The sequence below is a fragment of the Parasteatoda tepidariorum genome, chromosome 12, assembly GCF_982258835.1.
Source record: "Parasteatoda tepidariorum strain Cologne lab strain chromosome 12, Ptep-v5.0, whole genome shotgun sequence".
Lineage (NCBI taxonomy): Eukaryota > Metazoa > Arthropoda > Arachnida > Araneae > Theridiidae > Parasteatoda > Parasteatoda tepidariorum.
In genome coordinates, this window is record NC_141766.1 from 11,392,812 (window position 1) to 11,410,795 (window position 17,984).

The following is a 17,984-nucleotide window of genomic DNA, read 5'->3' on the forward strand; positions in this document are numbered from 1 at the left end:
TAGCTTTGTGCCTGGTGCAATACAACCACTTATGGCTTTGCCAGTAAATATCAACCAATTATATGAAATTTTAAATGAAAGCAATAGGATGTTTCTGCGATTCGCGGCAAATTACATTGTTATTTAATGGTAGTTTCGGAGACAAAAGAACAGTCTGATGTTTAAAAAAAAAATGTCTCATTTAGGAAAACTGTGGTATAACACATTATTGTCTCCCAAAGCCTTCAAATATATTGTTAGAATTTTTATTTTAATTCTAAAATTACGGTAAAATAACCGGTAGCAGTCTGTCCGTCTTACTAACCGTGAAGTTTATGGTTAGGGACATTTTTACCTTCACGATTTTGAAACCGTTGACAACTCGTATGGTTAAAAAAATGAATATAAAACTATGCCATTCTGTAACCATTTACAATTAGCATGGTTTCAAAACCAGAAAAATGAAATTTAATCTGACATTAGAGTTAGGGTATGTTAGGCTTTTCGTTAGGTAATGGACATTGGAATCTCGTTGAGCTGTGTTTTTTCAAATGAATTGTGGAACGTGGCTTAATTAGTTTGGCATGTGTCGTCAGAAACGGGAAATACTAGAATTTTCTATGTTCTGTGGTGCTACTATCTTAGCGTGACTGAGAGTTTTTTATTTTATTTTATAACCGTCGTTGAACAGCCGACCCAATTTTATGGGTTTACGAATACTAATGGTCAACTCCGTAGCCTTGTAGTTTTGAACCCAATCCAGAAGACAAGAGAACTCTTGGATCGAGTATTGGGAGAAATTTGCCTTCGATTTTGTTGGAGCTAACCCACATTTGCGTTACATGGAGAGGAAGACCACGAGAACCTCCCACTGTTAGCCTAACGGCAAGGGGACTCTAATCCATGATCCGTCTACCACTGAGGATATTTCACGTCTGCACTGTGGTCGGTGCAAGCCGGATGCGGAATTCATATCGACTGGGATCCTGACCCGGTGCGCTTCATCGGAAGGTGAACGCTCTATCCCCTGACTCATCGCTGCTCTCACCTCTCATTTTGTGAAAAATACAAAACTGCAAGGGAAATTTAACCGGTTTTTATGCCATGCTCTAAGGCTCAATGATAAAATTACTAAACTTTAAAGCATTTACCAAATTTTATCACAAATTATAAAGGCATTTTTAATTGTTAATTTTACCAAACTTTTTATCAAAGCTCTTCGGTAAAAATTACAGCGCTTTTTGGTGCTCCCGTAGAGCCAAGAAACACGGTAAATTTTACCATATTCTACTTTACTTACCATACTTTTTTTCTCAGTGCATTATACCACCTAAAAATTTATCCACCTGAAACTCAGGTACACATTGGCGAACTATAATCAAAACGAATAATATAATGTAACTAAACTATATTTCTTTATGAAAATTTTTTACATAACAAGACATAAAACATAACTAGTCACAAATTTAATGCCAATATACAATTACTTATTAGAAATTAAGATATTAGATATACAATTACACTGCTAAAAATTTCTATTCGTTTTCTATCAGGTTTGGTTATTATTAGATTTATAATTTGAATACAAACTTATTTTTTAAAATAGTTTACCGAAAATGTCAACGAAATTCTATTTAAAGAATAACCCACATTTAGTATGCTCTAGTAAACTACTTTTCACAAGAGATAATATAAAAAAGGTGAAGTAAAATTTTATTCTTAAGTATTACAGTTTGTATAATTCATCTATCATCTATGTAAATAAATACTTTTATTCCACTTACTGATCTCGATTGCGATCTTTCAACGCTAAATCAAAATTGAAGATGATTTTGCAATATGAAACTATTTAAAAACATTAAATAAAGATTTCCATTAATACATTTTTTATTCTTTACTTGAATAAACGTCATAATGTAAGTAGATCTTTCAATGATCCACTTAAATTATCTTAGTATCATATTGCTGATGAAATAAATAATTTCAACTACTTGAGTTAAAAGAATTTACTGTGTTACACGACCCTGAGTAGCAGACATTGACACTTAATCATACTTTCACGAACACTTACAAAATAATCGGGAAACCGAAAGAAATTAATAAAAAATGTAATAATATAGTTTATATTTCTTATGTATGTTTTCTAAAAATGAATGAGATTGAGGCAATGATAGACAAGATTAATAAAAAGAACATTTTTCATATTGTTATAAAAGCTAAAGTTTGAGGAAAACTGATAGCAACTGTTTAGTCTAATTATTAAACCTGATATACTTTAAAATACAGGTTGGCATTTACCAAACTTTTATGAACTTAAATTATTGTTTTTAATATGCTTGATATTTTGCCCCTTCAAAATAATTACGGGACTTAATTACTGATAGAATTGGCCACATTTTTGTTCCGATATTCCCAGAAAAGTGAGTTCAACATTGTGCTATAATATCGTTCAAATTTACTACAACGTTAATACGGTCTTAAAAAAAACATGTTTCCTTTAAAGCTGAAGCATATTATCACTGTAACAGTAGTTACATATTGTAGTAGTGATTCACGTCGCACTAGAGCTGAACAGTAACAACGGTCTAAGTAATTAGTTGTAGTTCATTTACGTCGCACTAGAGGTCTAGGTTGCGTCGCACTCGTGGTTACGTCGCACGACTGTCTGGGAAACATCCCTGAGGATGATCCGAAGACATGCCATCACAATTTTGATCCTCTGCAGAGGGGATGGCACCCCCTCTTCGGTAGCCCGACGACCTGCACGCGAAGTCGAGCACTTTACGATAGAACATTTTAACAAGGAGGACCCATACCGCACACCCTCGGTCCCTGCGCAGACTGATCCAAGTGGACACCCATCCGCACACTGACCGCAGCCAGTGATGCTTGACTTCGGTGATCTGCTAGGAACCGTGTCTTAACGATCAGTCCACTGCGGGACACGGTCTAGGTAACATCCCTGCGGATAATCCGAAGACATGCTGTCACAAATTTGATCCTCAGCAGTGAAAACGACCCCCTCACTTTGGTGCGAAGTCGAACACTTTACGGTAGAACAATTTAACGAGGACCTAAAAAGCGCAAGCCGATCAAACTGGTCACCCATCCGCTCTCTGACCCCCTAACCTCAGCCAGTGATGCTTGACTTACTTCTACGATCTACTGAAAACCGTGTCTTAAGATCAGTAAACTGTGGGATCATAGTATCATGTAATCAATTTTAAGATGGTTTAAGGTGTACGGTAATATGGGTAGCGTGCAGCAATAAGATTCTATTTATCACCTTACTAATTTTACACTAGATTTGTGCAATATTGTGATTCAGCGTGTTCTAAAGTTTTATACTTATTCATTTAAATAAAAAGTTAATTCTGCTCTTCACGTAAAAAAATATTAAAATTCTTATTATTTTATATTTATCTTGCAATTTTATAAGTCTGTACCTGCATTTTATATTTTTAAATTTTCTTTTCCGTTTCTAATAATTGATCTTTTCAGGTGAATCTAGTTAAAGAAAAAGTGATGGTTGAATCGGGATATTCCAATGGAACTGATACTGGGGACCAAGAAGATGTACGGACGCCGTTAGCTGGAAAAAACTCAGATTCCAGCAATGGCAACGGATATCACGCTAACGGACACAACAGTAGATCAAATGGCCATATCGTTAGCGATAATAGAACTATAAAATCTATTGAATACGAAACAGCTGAAGATGGTACCGACTGTGGCATGTGGTCTTTTAGACCACGATGGCTGCAATTTTTTGCCAATAAAAAAGCCTTCTTAGTCGTTTTTTGCCTCACAAGTGTCCTCCAGGGCATGTATTACACTTATTTTGTGAGTGTTTTGACCACCATTGAAAAATTGTTTCAAATTCAAAGCAAAACGACAGGTATTATAATGTCTGCAACTGAAATCGGACAAATTGGAGGGGCTTTATTACTAACTTATTATGGTGGACAAGGTCATAGACCTAAATGGATTGCTTGTGGTATGTTAGTGTTTGCGGCTGCGTCTATCTTATGTTCAACGCCTCATTTTCTATTTGGGAGTGGAGAAGATTTCACTCTTAGTGCATTTGGGAATGATCAGCCTAATGCTTCAACGTACAAAATGCGTGAATTGAACGCCAGATTGTGCCATGACATGTCCAAAATATCTGTTCATAATAAATCTTTATCATCAAAAATAGTGATGGTTGAACCATCGAAAATGATTGCGCCACGCGATGTCCCTCTTGCAAATGGCGCCAAATCTTCTGATAATGTTACTAGCAAAAACGATATTTTAATGACTCCCTTTTACAAGGGCAGAGTTGCTTCTCGCTGTGATGCGCCAGGAAATACTGCTTATCAGACACGAGTACGACATGCTGTGTTGTCTGTGTTTTTTGTCAGTTTATTGTTTATCGGTATTGGAGCTACAGCAGTTTACACACTTGGAATTCCATACATTGATGATAATGTAGCAACCAGAGAGTCCCCACTATATTTTGGTAAGTTTGTTTACAATATAACTAAGTTTTAAAGTATTTGATTTTATTTGTGGATAATCAACTGTGTATAGCTTAGCACGTACGTTGTTAGTGACGCAAAAATAGGATTACTGTTCCCGATCTTTTACGCCATCTAGAAGTAACCCCATCATTGCAATTTTAAAGAATATTAGTTACTTTTTAGGGTTTTTTTCCCTCCTAAAATAGAGTTTTTCTTACTTTTTAATAGTCTAGAATATGTATCATAATCTCATTAAGAAGTAAATTGTATTTAAATAATAAGTAGCCAATATGAGCAATAACATTAAAAAAAAATAAACACAGTCTTTTTTTAAATGATTTTAAGTTAAATTTGCGTAGAGACTAACTTTTCAACGACTGATAATAGTGGAAGCAAAATTTGCGTACTAATCTCAATAATCCATTTTGCCCCATACTAGCCACATCGGTAAAATGTGACACTAGACTGTTAAACAAAAAGTCACCCGACTTCTTATTGCTTACACTAGGTTTTTTCCCTTTTAAACTATTGCTTTTCTGACTTTTTCATTGTTTAAATCATCAATTTCATTGTTAAAATGTGTACCATAATCTCAAAAAGAAGTAATGTAATATTTAAGAAAATAGCTAGCCAAAATAAACAATAACATTCAAAATATAATAACTCGTTTTTTAATTCATCGATTCTAAGTTTTTAGTTCAATTTGCGACTGGACTAACTTTTCAACGAATGATAATAGTTGAAGAAAATTTGAGGTACTAATCTCAATCAAAAAAATTTACTTGCCTGTTCCCATTTTGTACCCGTACTGGCCACATCGGATGAATGTTACTCTGGAATATTAAAAAACTTGGCCCAGCTTCGATCATTCATATGTAATGCTTACGAATTTGAATCTAATAATCAGCAATCGGATTAAATCTATAGTAGTTACATTGGAAAAAATTCCGGATAAAATGACAGTAAAAAGTGCCAAAACCCTGAATGTTGTTACTTTTTACAGTAAAATTTTGCTGAACAAAAACATCTGATAAACCATAATTTTAACAGCAATGTGCTAAATGTTTACTAAATTCTGAGAATTCACTGTAATTAAATAAATATCACAGTAAAAAGTACAGTATGAAATTCCTCGTTAAAAATGTATTTTACGGTAAAATTAATTTTACAGATGTCAATACTATTATCCCTTAATTTTATCTTGAATTTTTACAGTGTTGAAAAGCGGAAATTAGTGCTTCTAGTTTTGTGTTTGAACAAAAAATCGAAGTAAAAGGAATATTAAATTGAATATTGCAGGGATAAAACCTGTAAAAAAATTGCATTGTGACAAATCATATTATGAAACAAATTAAATTATCTTTAGTCATATATCATAATTGTTTAGCGTCATATATCATGATTGAAATTAAGCGATATTCTGATGAACAGGAAACAGGTTGCTACAACTGTAAAAATGCTTCACTGTAAAAGCAGTGCTTATACAGAGAAAATACAGTGAATCAAAAAAAGTATATATCACCCTGAATAACTTTTGTTCGAATGGTGGGATTTTCATAAACTAAATGCCAATCTTAAAATTTCCAAGAGTTAACTTCAAATAGGCTAATTAATGAGTGTTAACTATTAATTAAGCTGAACCGGGGGCAAAAATGCTTTTTTTAATAAATATGCTTCATTTTTCGACAAAAATTTTTTTTTCTTATTATTAAAATATGGAATGGGTAATTTCAATCTGGAAAATATGATTCCTGCAGTTTAGTTAGGAGAGCTGCCGAGATTTGGGTCCCTTAATTTATTTTTTTAAATTTATTTTAATAGTTTATTTAGTAATGGTAAAAATAATATTGGAATTGATAATATAAAAACTTCCAATCATTTTAAACTATGTAATTATATAGATTTATATAAAAACATCCTGGTTTATAAATTTAATATTTTTGTAATTTTATGTGTGAGAGATATATTTAAAAATCAAGATAGTTACTAATCATGAAGTTAACACTGTTTTGAGCACAAAAGCGGTTATTCTAATTCTTATTCATCAAAATGAATCAAAATTAGAATAATAAGCTTTTGAAAATAAATCCTTAGTTCAGGCATTGTGGCTCATCTTACTTTTTTTATTAAATTTTAGCTAATTAGGCGCAGGCAAAATTTTGATTTCAGAAATTACATGCTTTTCGATTTATGAAAACATTGACATAAAAACCGACGACAAAACAGATTACTTGGGTATGTAAATTTTAAAATATTGGTTTTCACTCTAGGAACAGCTCTAATTTCTTGTGACTTCTGATTTTTTATTCTTAGCCCTGATTTCTGAAATTGCATGCTTTCCAAAATATTGATTCATGAAAACATAGACTTCTTTAAATAAAAAAGCTCCGCCAAAACAGATTATTTTTGTATATAAATTTTACAGCCTAGACAGAATGTACACTCAGAGTTTAAAAATATTGGTTTTTGCTCTAGAAACACAACGGGGGTCTCCAAGTTGTCAAATAAAAACGATATTTTGAAACGCTCCACGGACACCGAACATCTTAAATCTCCGCTTAGATAAAACTAAGAATATTTCTCTATCCAAAGTCAAGGTCAACCCGTCAATTTGTCACTGCCTCAAGGGAGGAAAAAAAAGAAATTAGTGACGGGTGATACCAAACAGAAAGAAAAAAAACAAATAGGTTTTAGCAATGAATCGTGCCAGAAAAAAAGATTCTTTCCCCTAAAGTAAAAGACGTGATTTTTCTGTCTGATCTTTTCTAAATTAAATACTGATTCTCATTTAAGTGCTCGTCATTCATTCATGCTTATGAGATATTCAATTTTACAAAAACTTTGTTCACGTACCCCGTTTTTTAGTAATTAGAAAATGTGATCTTCTAATGATGATTCAGCTAACATAACGTTAGCTGATTTCGGTGTCCGAAATAAAAAATTTCATTATCATTTCATCCCTGAATATTATCATTTAATCCTCAAATATTATTAGAATTTATCACCAGCATTTGCCAGTATACCGATTCTCACTTAAGTGTTCGTCATTCATTCATGCTTATGAGATATTCAATTTGACGAAAACTTTGTTCACGGACCCCGTTTTTTAGAAACTAGAAAAGATGATCTTCTAATGATGATTCAGCTAACATAACGTTAGCTGATTTCGGTGTTCGAAATAAAAAATTTCATTATCATTTCATCCCTGAATATTATCATTTAATCCTCAAATATTATTAGAATTTATCACCAGCATTTGCCAGCATACCGATTCTCAGTTAAGTGTTCGTCATTCATTCATGCTTATGTGATATTCAATTTGACGAAAACTTTGTTCACGGACCCCGTTTTTTAGAAACTAGAAAAGGTGATCTTATAATGATGATTCAGCTGACATAATGTTAGCTGATTTCGGTATTCGAAATAGAATTTTTCATTATCATTTCATCCTAAAATATTATCAGAATTTATCTCCAGTATTTTCCAGTATACCGATTCTCACTTAAGTGCTCGTCATTTATTAACGCTTATGAGATATTCAATTTGACAAAAACTTTGCTTACGAACCCCGTTTTTTAGTAATTAGAAAAGGTGATCTTCTAATGATGATTCAGCTAATATAATGGTAGCTGATTTCGGTGTTCAAAATAGAAGTTTTCATTATTATTTTATCATTAAATATAATCAGAATTAAAAATCAGTATTTGCTTTCATAAAGCTATAACCATTTTTAATCATATAAAATTATTTATCAAAAATCATGCTGTAATTTTTTTGTAAAAAAAAAAATTAAATACTTTATCAGACTAATTGAAATTGCCGTACAGTGCGCAAAACAAAACGGACCTTTCTGAATTACTTATGATCTAATGATTCGATTTTCACGTACTTAAGACTCAATCTTAATGGTTCGAGGGGTGACCTCAAATATGCTAATTAATTAGTGCAGACGATATTTTAAGGTTACAAAATCAGGCACAAAACGTACTTTTTCTGAATAAAAATACCTTTTTGTTTGACGGATTTGGTTTTTTGACCCCCAAAATATAGGAGGTAGCTATAATCTGGGAAATATGGTCCCGATATTTTGGCAAGAGAGCGGTCCAAAGTTTGGAACGCTCTCCTGATGTTAATGTTAGTTTATAATGTTAGTCCTTAATGTTAGTTTTACTTTTTGCGGATTTCACCATATTTCAAAACTTTCTAAGGGAATTGAAAAATATTTGTAGACAATTATAAAAAAATTTTGCCCAAAGGTAATTCCTTACAAAAAATATTTTAATAATTATTTATTAGTATTTTATTTTCAAATGGTCAAAAAAAAAATATTTCAAGGAATACAAATTTATACACTATTACTTTCAGTTTTTTACTTAACATTTTACTATTTACTATTACACTATTACTATTTTCTGCAGGTGCTTTTTCATATTTTACCTAGATAATCTTTCGATTTTTGCCATAAAAAACATATGAACTAATTTCAGTTCATTTGTGTTCAGTTCAATTTTTAGAACCATTACTGCCAAAACAAAGAAGGAAACAAAAAAAAGAAACAACAACAAAGCACGCAAACAACAAACAGAAGTTTAATTAAAAGTTTATAAATTCAGTGTAATGTAGTTCTAGTTCTCCCTAGAGAGGGAAACTCCATACGGACATGAACTTGTCCTAACGGTTCATTGATCTCGAATGAACACCAGCAAAGAAATCGCATTACCCCTGGAATTTCGAAAATAAAAAAAATAATCATTAACTATCTAACTGTTTATAGTTTAAGGATTAACATCGAAAATAAAATAACTCGTTTTGTGAGGATTATTATAATACTTAATTTAAAAGTTTGTTTTGTTCTGGCCGATGTAAATTTTCTATTCAGGCGAGAAAATTTTAATTAAAAATTTTGTTTTGAACAGATAAATTAAAGAAACATATATTTAATGAAATAATAGAACGTAATTTTTATTAAAGAATTCTTTTTTCTTTAGATATATTAGTTATTTAACACAGTTTTTTATATGAATGAAATAAATTACTCCAAATTCTCAGATTATAGGCAGTTAATAGCAGAGTTTAATTTCAAAAACAAAAAGTAAATTTCCATTCAAATTCCTTTATGCGATTCTTTTAATAATATTTTACTTCCTAAGTGATAGACTATTTTAATAACCTAAATTACTTACTGTTTCAATTTATTTTGTTTTCTAAACTATGGACTAATTTAATAATAATTTACTCTCTAAATGATAAACAATTTTAATAATATTTTACTTTTCATATGATAGACTATTTTAATATGATTTTGATATAAAAAAAATTGACTATTTTAATTACATATTAATTTTTAAATTATAAGATTTTACTTTCTAAGTCAGTGTTTCTTCCGTCTTATGACCCCCCCCCCAATATAAAAAATAAAGATAAATTAACACTCCCTGACCTTTCTGCCCAAAGCTGTTTTGAAATAAGAAGGGGGGAAAATGGAGAAATTTTTTAAAGATAAAGTACTGACTATCATTCCAAAAAATCGTACGAATCTTTTCCTTCATAACCATGTGGTTCCCACAAAATAAATGCCTGACAATCTAAATATTATATGCAAAGCTATAAACTATAGTAAAAGTCGTGGTGGCTCAGGGGATAGAGCGTTCACCTTCCAATGAAATGAACCGGGCTCGAATCCCAGCGTTGGCTGATCGATACGAATTCCTCACCCAACTCGCACCGACCACAGTGCTGACATAAAACATCCTCAGTGGCAGACGAATCATGGATTAGAATCCCCTTGCCGTCAGGCTAACCGTGGGTAGTTTTCGTGACTTTCCTCTCCATGTACTCACATGCGGATTAGTTCCATCAAAAAGTCTTCCACGTAACTTAGTTCATCCTAATACTTAGTCCGAGAGTTTCCTTGTATTCTGGGTTGGGTTGAAAATCACAAGGCTACGGAGTTGAACATTGATAGTCGTAAACTCAGAATTTGGTCAGCTGTTTCAACGCCTATAATTTGAAAAAAAAAAAGATAATAAAAAAACTATGTTGAAGTTCAAGCACTGCAAACAGCACAAGCCGGTGAAATGGGCGCTAGAAACTATTAACTCTTTTTATAAACTAATGAGTCTATGTTACTGCTGGCTTCCTTAGGTGATATATTTTTGCCTACAAAAGATCTTAATTCACAATTACAAAGGCGAGACATAAACATTTTGCTAATTAGAGGCGGATTTAACACTTTTATAAAGAATCGTGATGCTTCGACTTTCACCTTGAAAAAAGAAATAATTCGAAGCATTTACACTTACTTTAGATCATAAGAAGAAAAACTTTCACCAAAAGGACATTATTATTGGAAGCCATGAAAATGTATTTAATTGGCCTTAAAAATTAGTTATCAGAATATTTTCCGGGTAGTGACTATCTGTCAAAGAAATGGGTACTCATTCCCTTTAATGACAACGTTTTTGCCTCTGCAAACTATCATTGATACCCACAACGAATTCGTCCAATTATCACCTGATAGAATGTTATAGTACGACTGAATTTTAAATCTCGTCCTTTAGACAAGTTTTGACTCGTCTCTAAGGTTTGATCACAAAAACATTAAATCCTTTCGTGACGTCATAAAAAAGACTTTTCATCTATAGTTGTGTTAAAAATTGCAAGAATTATTTGTTATAGCTTATAAACATTTAGCTTTTATCTGGTTCTACCTTAGAGCCAGGAACAGACAAATTAATGGGTAAGCAAACACAAACATACCATTAATTTTATAGATACCAAAATAAAATGTAATCCACACCCATACTCCAGCTTTTCAATTTTCTTAAAATATATGTTTTATTTTCAGTCTGAGATATGTTTTTTTTATTTATTTATTTTCATGCAATGTCATTTTTAGTTTCGCGACTTCCTGCTTGAGAAATGCTGTTCTAAATTATATGGATGGTGTTTTCTACACTAGGGAACGCTGCAAACTCGGTACCGCCTAAATTTCCGGGTTACAGTTTCCGTTGTATTTTAAAGCCATTTTTCATCATTGTGTTTTGAGATTCTTGCAAACAATGTTTTTGATTACTTATTACTTGTGTTTACAATGCTAACAATGCTTGTGTTTACAATGCTAAAAGTGATAACACTAACGTGAGATGGTGCACAGCTTGCAACAAGAACAAACAGTAATAAACTTATGGAAAGAGGCAAATCAAGACTGCCAAAAAAGCGAGTTATTCAAAATCTAGCAACCATGTCACCTTTTTTAACAATATATCTCTAAATAACTTAAACAAATTTTCACTTCAAACTCAACAGAATTACATAATAACATTAATATCTTATGAAATATGGCAGATTTGAGCTCAGAAATAATCTAATTTATTTCTTTTATTGAAAACAAATTTTTCCGTTTGAAAATATGCCTCACAGAATAACATGTAGTAAGCAGCAGCAAACTTTCTAACCGGAACTAGAGCAGGCATACAGTTCGAGATTGTTATTGTTTACATTTCTACTGAAAACACCATCCATACTATTTTAATAAAATTTTGCTTTCTAAATAATAGACTATTCCAATAATATTTTGTTTTCTAAGTGAAAAATTATTTCAATAATATTTTGTTTTTTGAATGATATGCTACTTCCATAATATTTTGTTTTCTAATTTTCTAAATTTCTATTTCAATAATATTTTGTTTTATAAATATTTAGATTATTTAACTAATATTTATCTTCCTAAGTGATAAACTAATTTAATAATATTTTTTTTCTAAATAATGGACTATTTTATTAATATTTTGCTTTCAAGTCAAATCTAGGGATGGCTATGAATTTTTAACTGAAAAATTTGGTTGCTTTTTCATGTACTTTACTACAATATTCTTTTTTATAATCTTTATTCACTTAATTCGTACTCACTATTTAATTACGTATTTTATTATTAAATTTCTTCTATAGCATTTTGTGTCACCTTTTAAAGTTAATGTTCGTGATTTAGTCTAGAGTTAGTGGTTCAATTTACTGGAGTGGTTTAGTTTACTAATGGAGTGGTTAGTGGTTTTGTTTAGTTAGAGGTTTAGTCTTTTTCAGCCGCAATGCAAAATCATGTATTAATGACCCATATAAAAATCTCAGTGAACAAATTTGGATCGCCATCAATATGTTACAGATTTTGTTTTTAAGAATAAAATGTTTAAATTATAAAGTATAAAGTGTTTCATTTGGATTTTTTTTTAATAGGAGTTGCATTGCTATATCACAATGAAGTTACTTTATGAAATGAATTTAAGTGAAATGATCAATGAAAATTGAAAGTTAATGTAACCTATTTATATATATAATCTCTTTAATCTAAAAAGAGATTCGTGGTTTACTAGACTTTTTACCAAATATTAAACATCAAGTCTTTTACTTGAAATAAATTTCAAAGAAAAGCAAATCAATTAGCGAATTATCTTTAAATATTTATTTAATTGTATTAAAATATTCTTCAAAAAAAAATTACTGCAATTTACCTGCAAATGTAAGCAAATAAAAATAAAATACTCCAAGGTCACCTCTAAAGTGTTAAAAAGGAAAGTGGAGTGTGAAAGTGAAATACATAAAGAAAAAAGAAGAAAGGAACTCCTACATAATAAAAAAAAAAGAAACAAACTTGCACTTCACTCAAATCTTTCTAACAAAAGTGGTCTCAAAAGTTACAAGTCTAGAAACCCCTAATAATTTGTATTCACTGCGTTGGTCAGAAAGGGTCAAAATAGAAGTCAGAGGTCAGTAGGTTAAAAGGGGGTTCTGACATTTACTGGTATTTATCGCTATCGCTTTATGCCAACATTAAAGGTTGCTTGCAGTAGGGGAAATTGTCACTTATTTATGAAAGTAATCATTAAGAAGTTGATTGTGGGCAAATTATACATAGTTTCCCGTGGCGCCAATAAGAATTTATTTAACACGTTTCCGCCCCGAGCCCCATACATAAGTATAAGACGCTCGTAAATTATCTGAAAACCAAAACTGATTTAAATCCTAAATCTGCGTTTCAAATAAATACTTAAATAAATACTTAAATTCAAATAAATTGTCACTTATATATAAAAGTAATCATTAATAAAATTGATTGTGGGCAAATTATACATAGTTTCCCGTGGCGCCAATAAGAATTTATTTAGCCCGTTTCCGCCCCGAGCCCCATACATAAGTATAAGACGCTCGTAAATTATCTTAAAACCGAAACTGATTTAAATCCTAAATCTGCGTTTCAAATAAATACTTAAATAAATACTTAAATTCAAATAAATTGTCACTTATTTATAAAAGTAATCATTAAGAAGTTGATTGTGGGCAAATTATACATAGTTTCCCGTGGCCCCAATAAGAATTTATTTAACCCGCTTCCGCCCCGAGCCCCATACATAAGTATAAGACGCTCGTAAATTATCTGAAAACCAAAACTGATTTAAATCCTAAATCTGCGTTTCAAATAAATACTTAAATAAATACTTAAATTCAAATAAATTGTCACTTATATATAAAAGTAATCATTAATAAAATTGATTGTGGGCAAATTATACATAGTTTCCCGTGGCGCCAATAAGAATTTATTTAGCCCGTTTCCGCCCCGAGCCCCATACATAAGTATAAGACGCTCGTAAATTATCTTAAAACCGAAACTGATTTAAATCCTAAATCTGCGTTTCAAATAAATACTTAAATAAATACTTAAATTCAAATAAATTGTCACTTATTTATAAAAGTAATCATTAAGAAGTTGATTGTGGGCAAATTATACATAGTTTCCCGTGGCCCCAATAAGAATTTATTTAACCCGCTTCCGCCCCGAGCCCCATACATAAGTATAAGACGCTCGTAAATTATCTGAAAACCAAAACTGATTTAAATCCTAAATCTGCGTTTCAAATAAATACTTAAATAAATACTTAAATTCAAATAAATTGTCACTTATTTATAAAAGTAATCATTAAGAAGTTGATTGTGGGCAAATTATACATAGTTTCCCGTGGCCCCAATAAGAATTTATTTAACCCGCTTCCGCCCCGAGCCCCATACATAAGTATAAGACGCTCGTAAATTATCTGAAAACCAAAACTGATTTAAATCCTAAATCTGCGTTTCAAATAAATACTTAATTAAAACAGGATTATAAATTATATTTGAAATTATGCTAAGATAAGACAATAAATGATAATTATTGTCTCAGTTAATGATATGTTTATACCTTTGAATAACGTTTTAGTTAAACATAATGAGCATATGTGAGTGCTATATATGACGTAAGTTTATATGTGACCTGAGATAAATTTCGTACTGATTATAGTAAATGTGTTATTGTTTAGTTAGAACAAAGTTTTCCTCAATCATGTGATAATTTTTGTTTTTCGGTTGGATTATTTTGGGAATTTCAAGCATTTATAAATTTCAGTGCTTTCAACACTCTTCCCCACACTACAGGCAATACGGCTCTATAAAATAGCCTGTATAATCTGAGGTATTAAATGCACGGCCTATATAAGTGATCCTATAAAATATACTGTCCTGTAATATTTAGCCCACATGTTAATGTGTGAGAAATACGCTGCCTAAACTTCGCCGTGCAAAACTTTGAGGACAAAACTTAGGGTGGGCAATACTTCGAGCGGACAAACATCTTGCAAGGACAAAACTTCACAGGTTCAAAATTTTTAAATAATAATTAACATTAAATTAATTATTAATCTATGCATTAATTTTAGTCAGTTCAAATTTATAATTAATTTAATTTTAATAAAAGAAAAATTTATATTTTAATTTATATTAATATTTTAAATTTTCTTTTATATAAAATAGGATGTAAAACACTTAATGTAAATTTAAAAACATTATTGTTTTAAGATTTAAAATCATAACTTATAATCGATTCCCGATCTGTACTGAAATCGGATACAAGAATGCTCAATTTGACCTAGCAATGTTTTGTAACAAATGTAAAAGCATTTTATGGTCCTATAATAAAGATACGTCTCTCCTAAAAGTTTACATTTTCACTCCAGCATTCTGGTTTGTTTAAAATCTTGGCTGCAGCAGTCTGGTTTGTTTTGAATCTTCACTCCAGTATTCTGGTTTGTTTCAAATCTTTGCTCCTGCAGTCTTGTTTGTTTTGAATCTTCACTCCAGCATTCTGGTTTGTTTCAAATCTTTGCTCTAGCAATCTGGTTTGTTTCTAATCTTCGTTTCAGCATTCAGGTTCGTTTCAAATGTCGCTCCAGCAATCTAATTCGTTTCAAATCTTCGTTCCAGCAGCTTGGTTTGTTTCAAATCTTCGCTCAAGCAATCTGGTTTGTTTCAAATCTTGACTTCAGCCACTGATTTTCTTTCAAATATTAGCAACATTCTGGTTTGATGTAACGAAATGTGTGACAACAGAGTTGAAATTGTGCGTGGTAAAGAAATCTAAATAATCCGATTAACATAAGTAATGTTTCCTACTCAGATATAACACTCAGAATTTATTGCGCGATGAGTTGATATCAAAATTACTGAGTTACTGAGTTGAACTCCTAAGCAACTGCTATATGAATCGCTTTTTCATTTTTAGTTACTGAGACATTGCACTTTATTGCCCATTAAGTGAGGTGTTTCTAACTAAATTGCCAATAATTTTGATTAATGACTAAATTTTTATCAAACTTTGAGAACCTTATAATTTACTTAATTTCCAAACACGGTAATGACTCTCCAAAGCATTTTTTGTTTCTATTTATACTTTCAAGTCTGAAAAATCATTATGCTTTAATAGCATTTATTTAGTCAAAAAAGATATCCGTCAATTACTAATCAATTTATATAAAATTAGCAACATATTTTAAAATTTGTACAAAAGTTTTTTATTGAGTAACCAGGTGATATTTAAAAATTATATCTGTTTCACATAAAACTAATAATGTTTTTATGAAACAAAAAGCTTTTGTACTATGCTTCCTGAATTATTAACATTATTTGTTTTAGTTAAAAAAAAATTTGCTTCTACGTAATGACCTTGGCCTTTTGAGGCTTAACCTTGACATAATGAGCAAAGATATAGAACACACGATCGAGGATGGATATATATATATATAAAAAAAAAGGTTAAACTTTTCAAGGTCATGGGACGAATTAATTATCCGGGCAGGCTATCATGCTAGAATATTTTCAACAGTTTTATAAGATGTCTTTTTATCCGAAGTGTCGGTCACCTTTATGATTGTGAGAGGAAGAAAAAGGATAACATTGTAAATATTGTCGAATGCTCTAGCCTTGAACGATAAGTAAGATACTCCTGAACTTGAAATCTCCAAGAAATAACAGTAGCCGGCCATCTATTTCTATGTTGTTGACAGAATGATTACTGTATCAGTTTAATCTCAACTCATTCCACACTTAAGTTATTCCGTAGAAAAAAAAGCTTTTTACTATTTAAACGCACTGGAAATAAAGACAATGACATCATCAAAGATAAATCAAGTTAAAATGCTTTGTAGTTGCTCTAAGTAAAATAAATGGATCTGTTTATGTAAATAATCTGTTATAAATTCAACATTTCTCAGTGATAAAATAAATTAACAGCATTTGCATGCATGCAATGAGGACAACTTTTTAAAGGATTCAATTACCAGTGTTGTAACGGCTTACCCTAAATCAGAAATTCGAAATGTTTTTTCATTAGACATCGTACTTTTTAAAATTTTCAAAAAGAAAATAATATTTTTATCTTAACCCAGAATGGGGTGACTCAAGGGTTAGAGCACTCGCCTCCGAAGCAGGTGATCTTGATCCGAATCATTGTGATGGTTGGTCTCAGCTCGCACCAAGCACAGTGCTGACGAAAAATGTCACTAGTAGACGGAGCGTGATTTTAAGTATCCTTGTAGTCAAGTTGAACATCAGAAGTTTCTCGAGTTTTTTTTATCTTCGTGTAACGTGAATTACACTCAAAAAGGCAAGTATTTAAGTGCTCCAGACATATCCTTGTCTTCTGGGATAGTTTCAAAATTACTAGGCTTCGGAATTAACTATTGATAAGCCACAAATTCCATATGAATCAGCGTTCAGTGATTTATAATTAAATAATGTGCATATATACACCGAAGAGCCATTACATTATGACCACCCTCCATCTATAACAATGGGCTCACCCAGGTTTTCATGGTTTCTCGGCCAGGAACAATGTTTTCATGGGGCACATTCTGACCCATAATCCTTATAGAACAATCCCTGACGTCTATAAGCTACTTGAACATAGTTGCAGACCAGGTTCACCCATTCATGGCAACAGTTTTTCCTGCAGGGGATGGTGTTTACCAACAGGATAATGCACCATGTCATAAGGGTCGAATCGTCGAGGAACATTCCAGTGACTTTCAAGTCATGTCTTGGCCCCAAATTCACCCGACCTTAATCCAATAGAGCATTTGTGGTTCTACTTGGAAAACCAAATTCGTGCTGCCACGCTACCCCTCGCAGTGTGAGGGAATTGCA

General features: G+C 31.5%; 1 protein-coding gene across 1 annotated transcript in view; it reads left to right on the forward strand.

Annotated features, from left to right (window-relative positions):
- Positions 1 to 17,984, forward strand: part of LOC107443800 (solute carrier organic anion transporter family member 74D) — a 160,478-nt gene that overhangs the window by 102,663 nt on the left and 39,831 nt on the right. Inside the window, exon 4 of the mRNA XM_087156017.1 lies at positions 3,481 to 4,480. Coding sequence (XP_087012143.1) covers positions 3,481 to 4,480 — 1,000 coding nt within the window. The remainder of the gene's footprint in view (positions 1 to 3,480; positions 4,481 to 17,984) is intronic.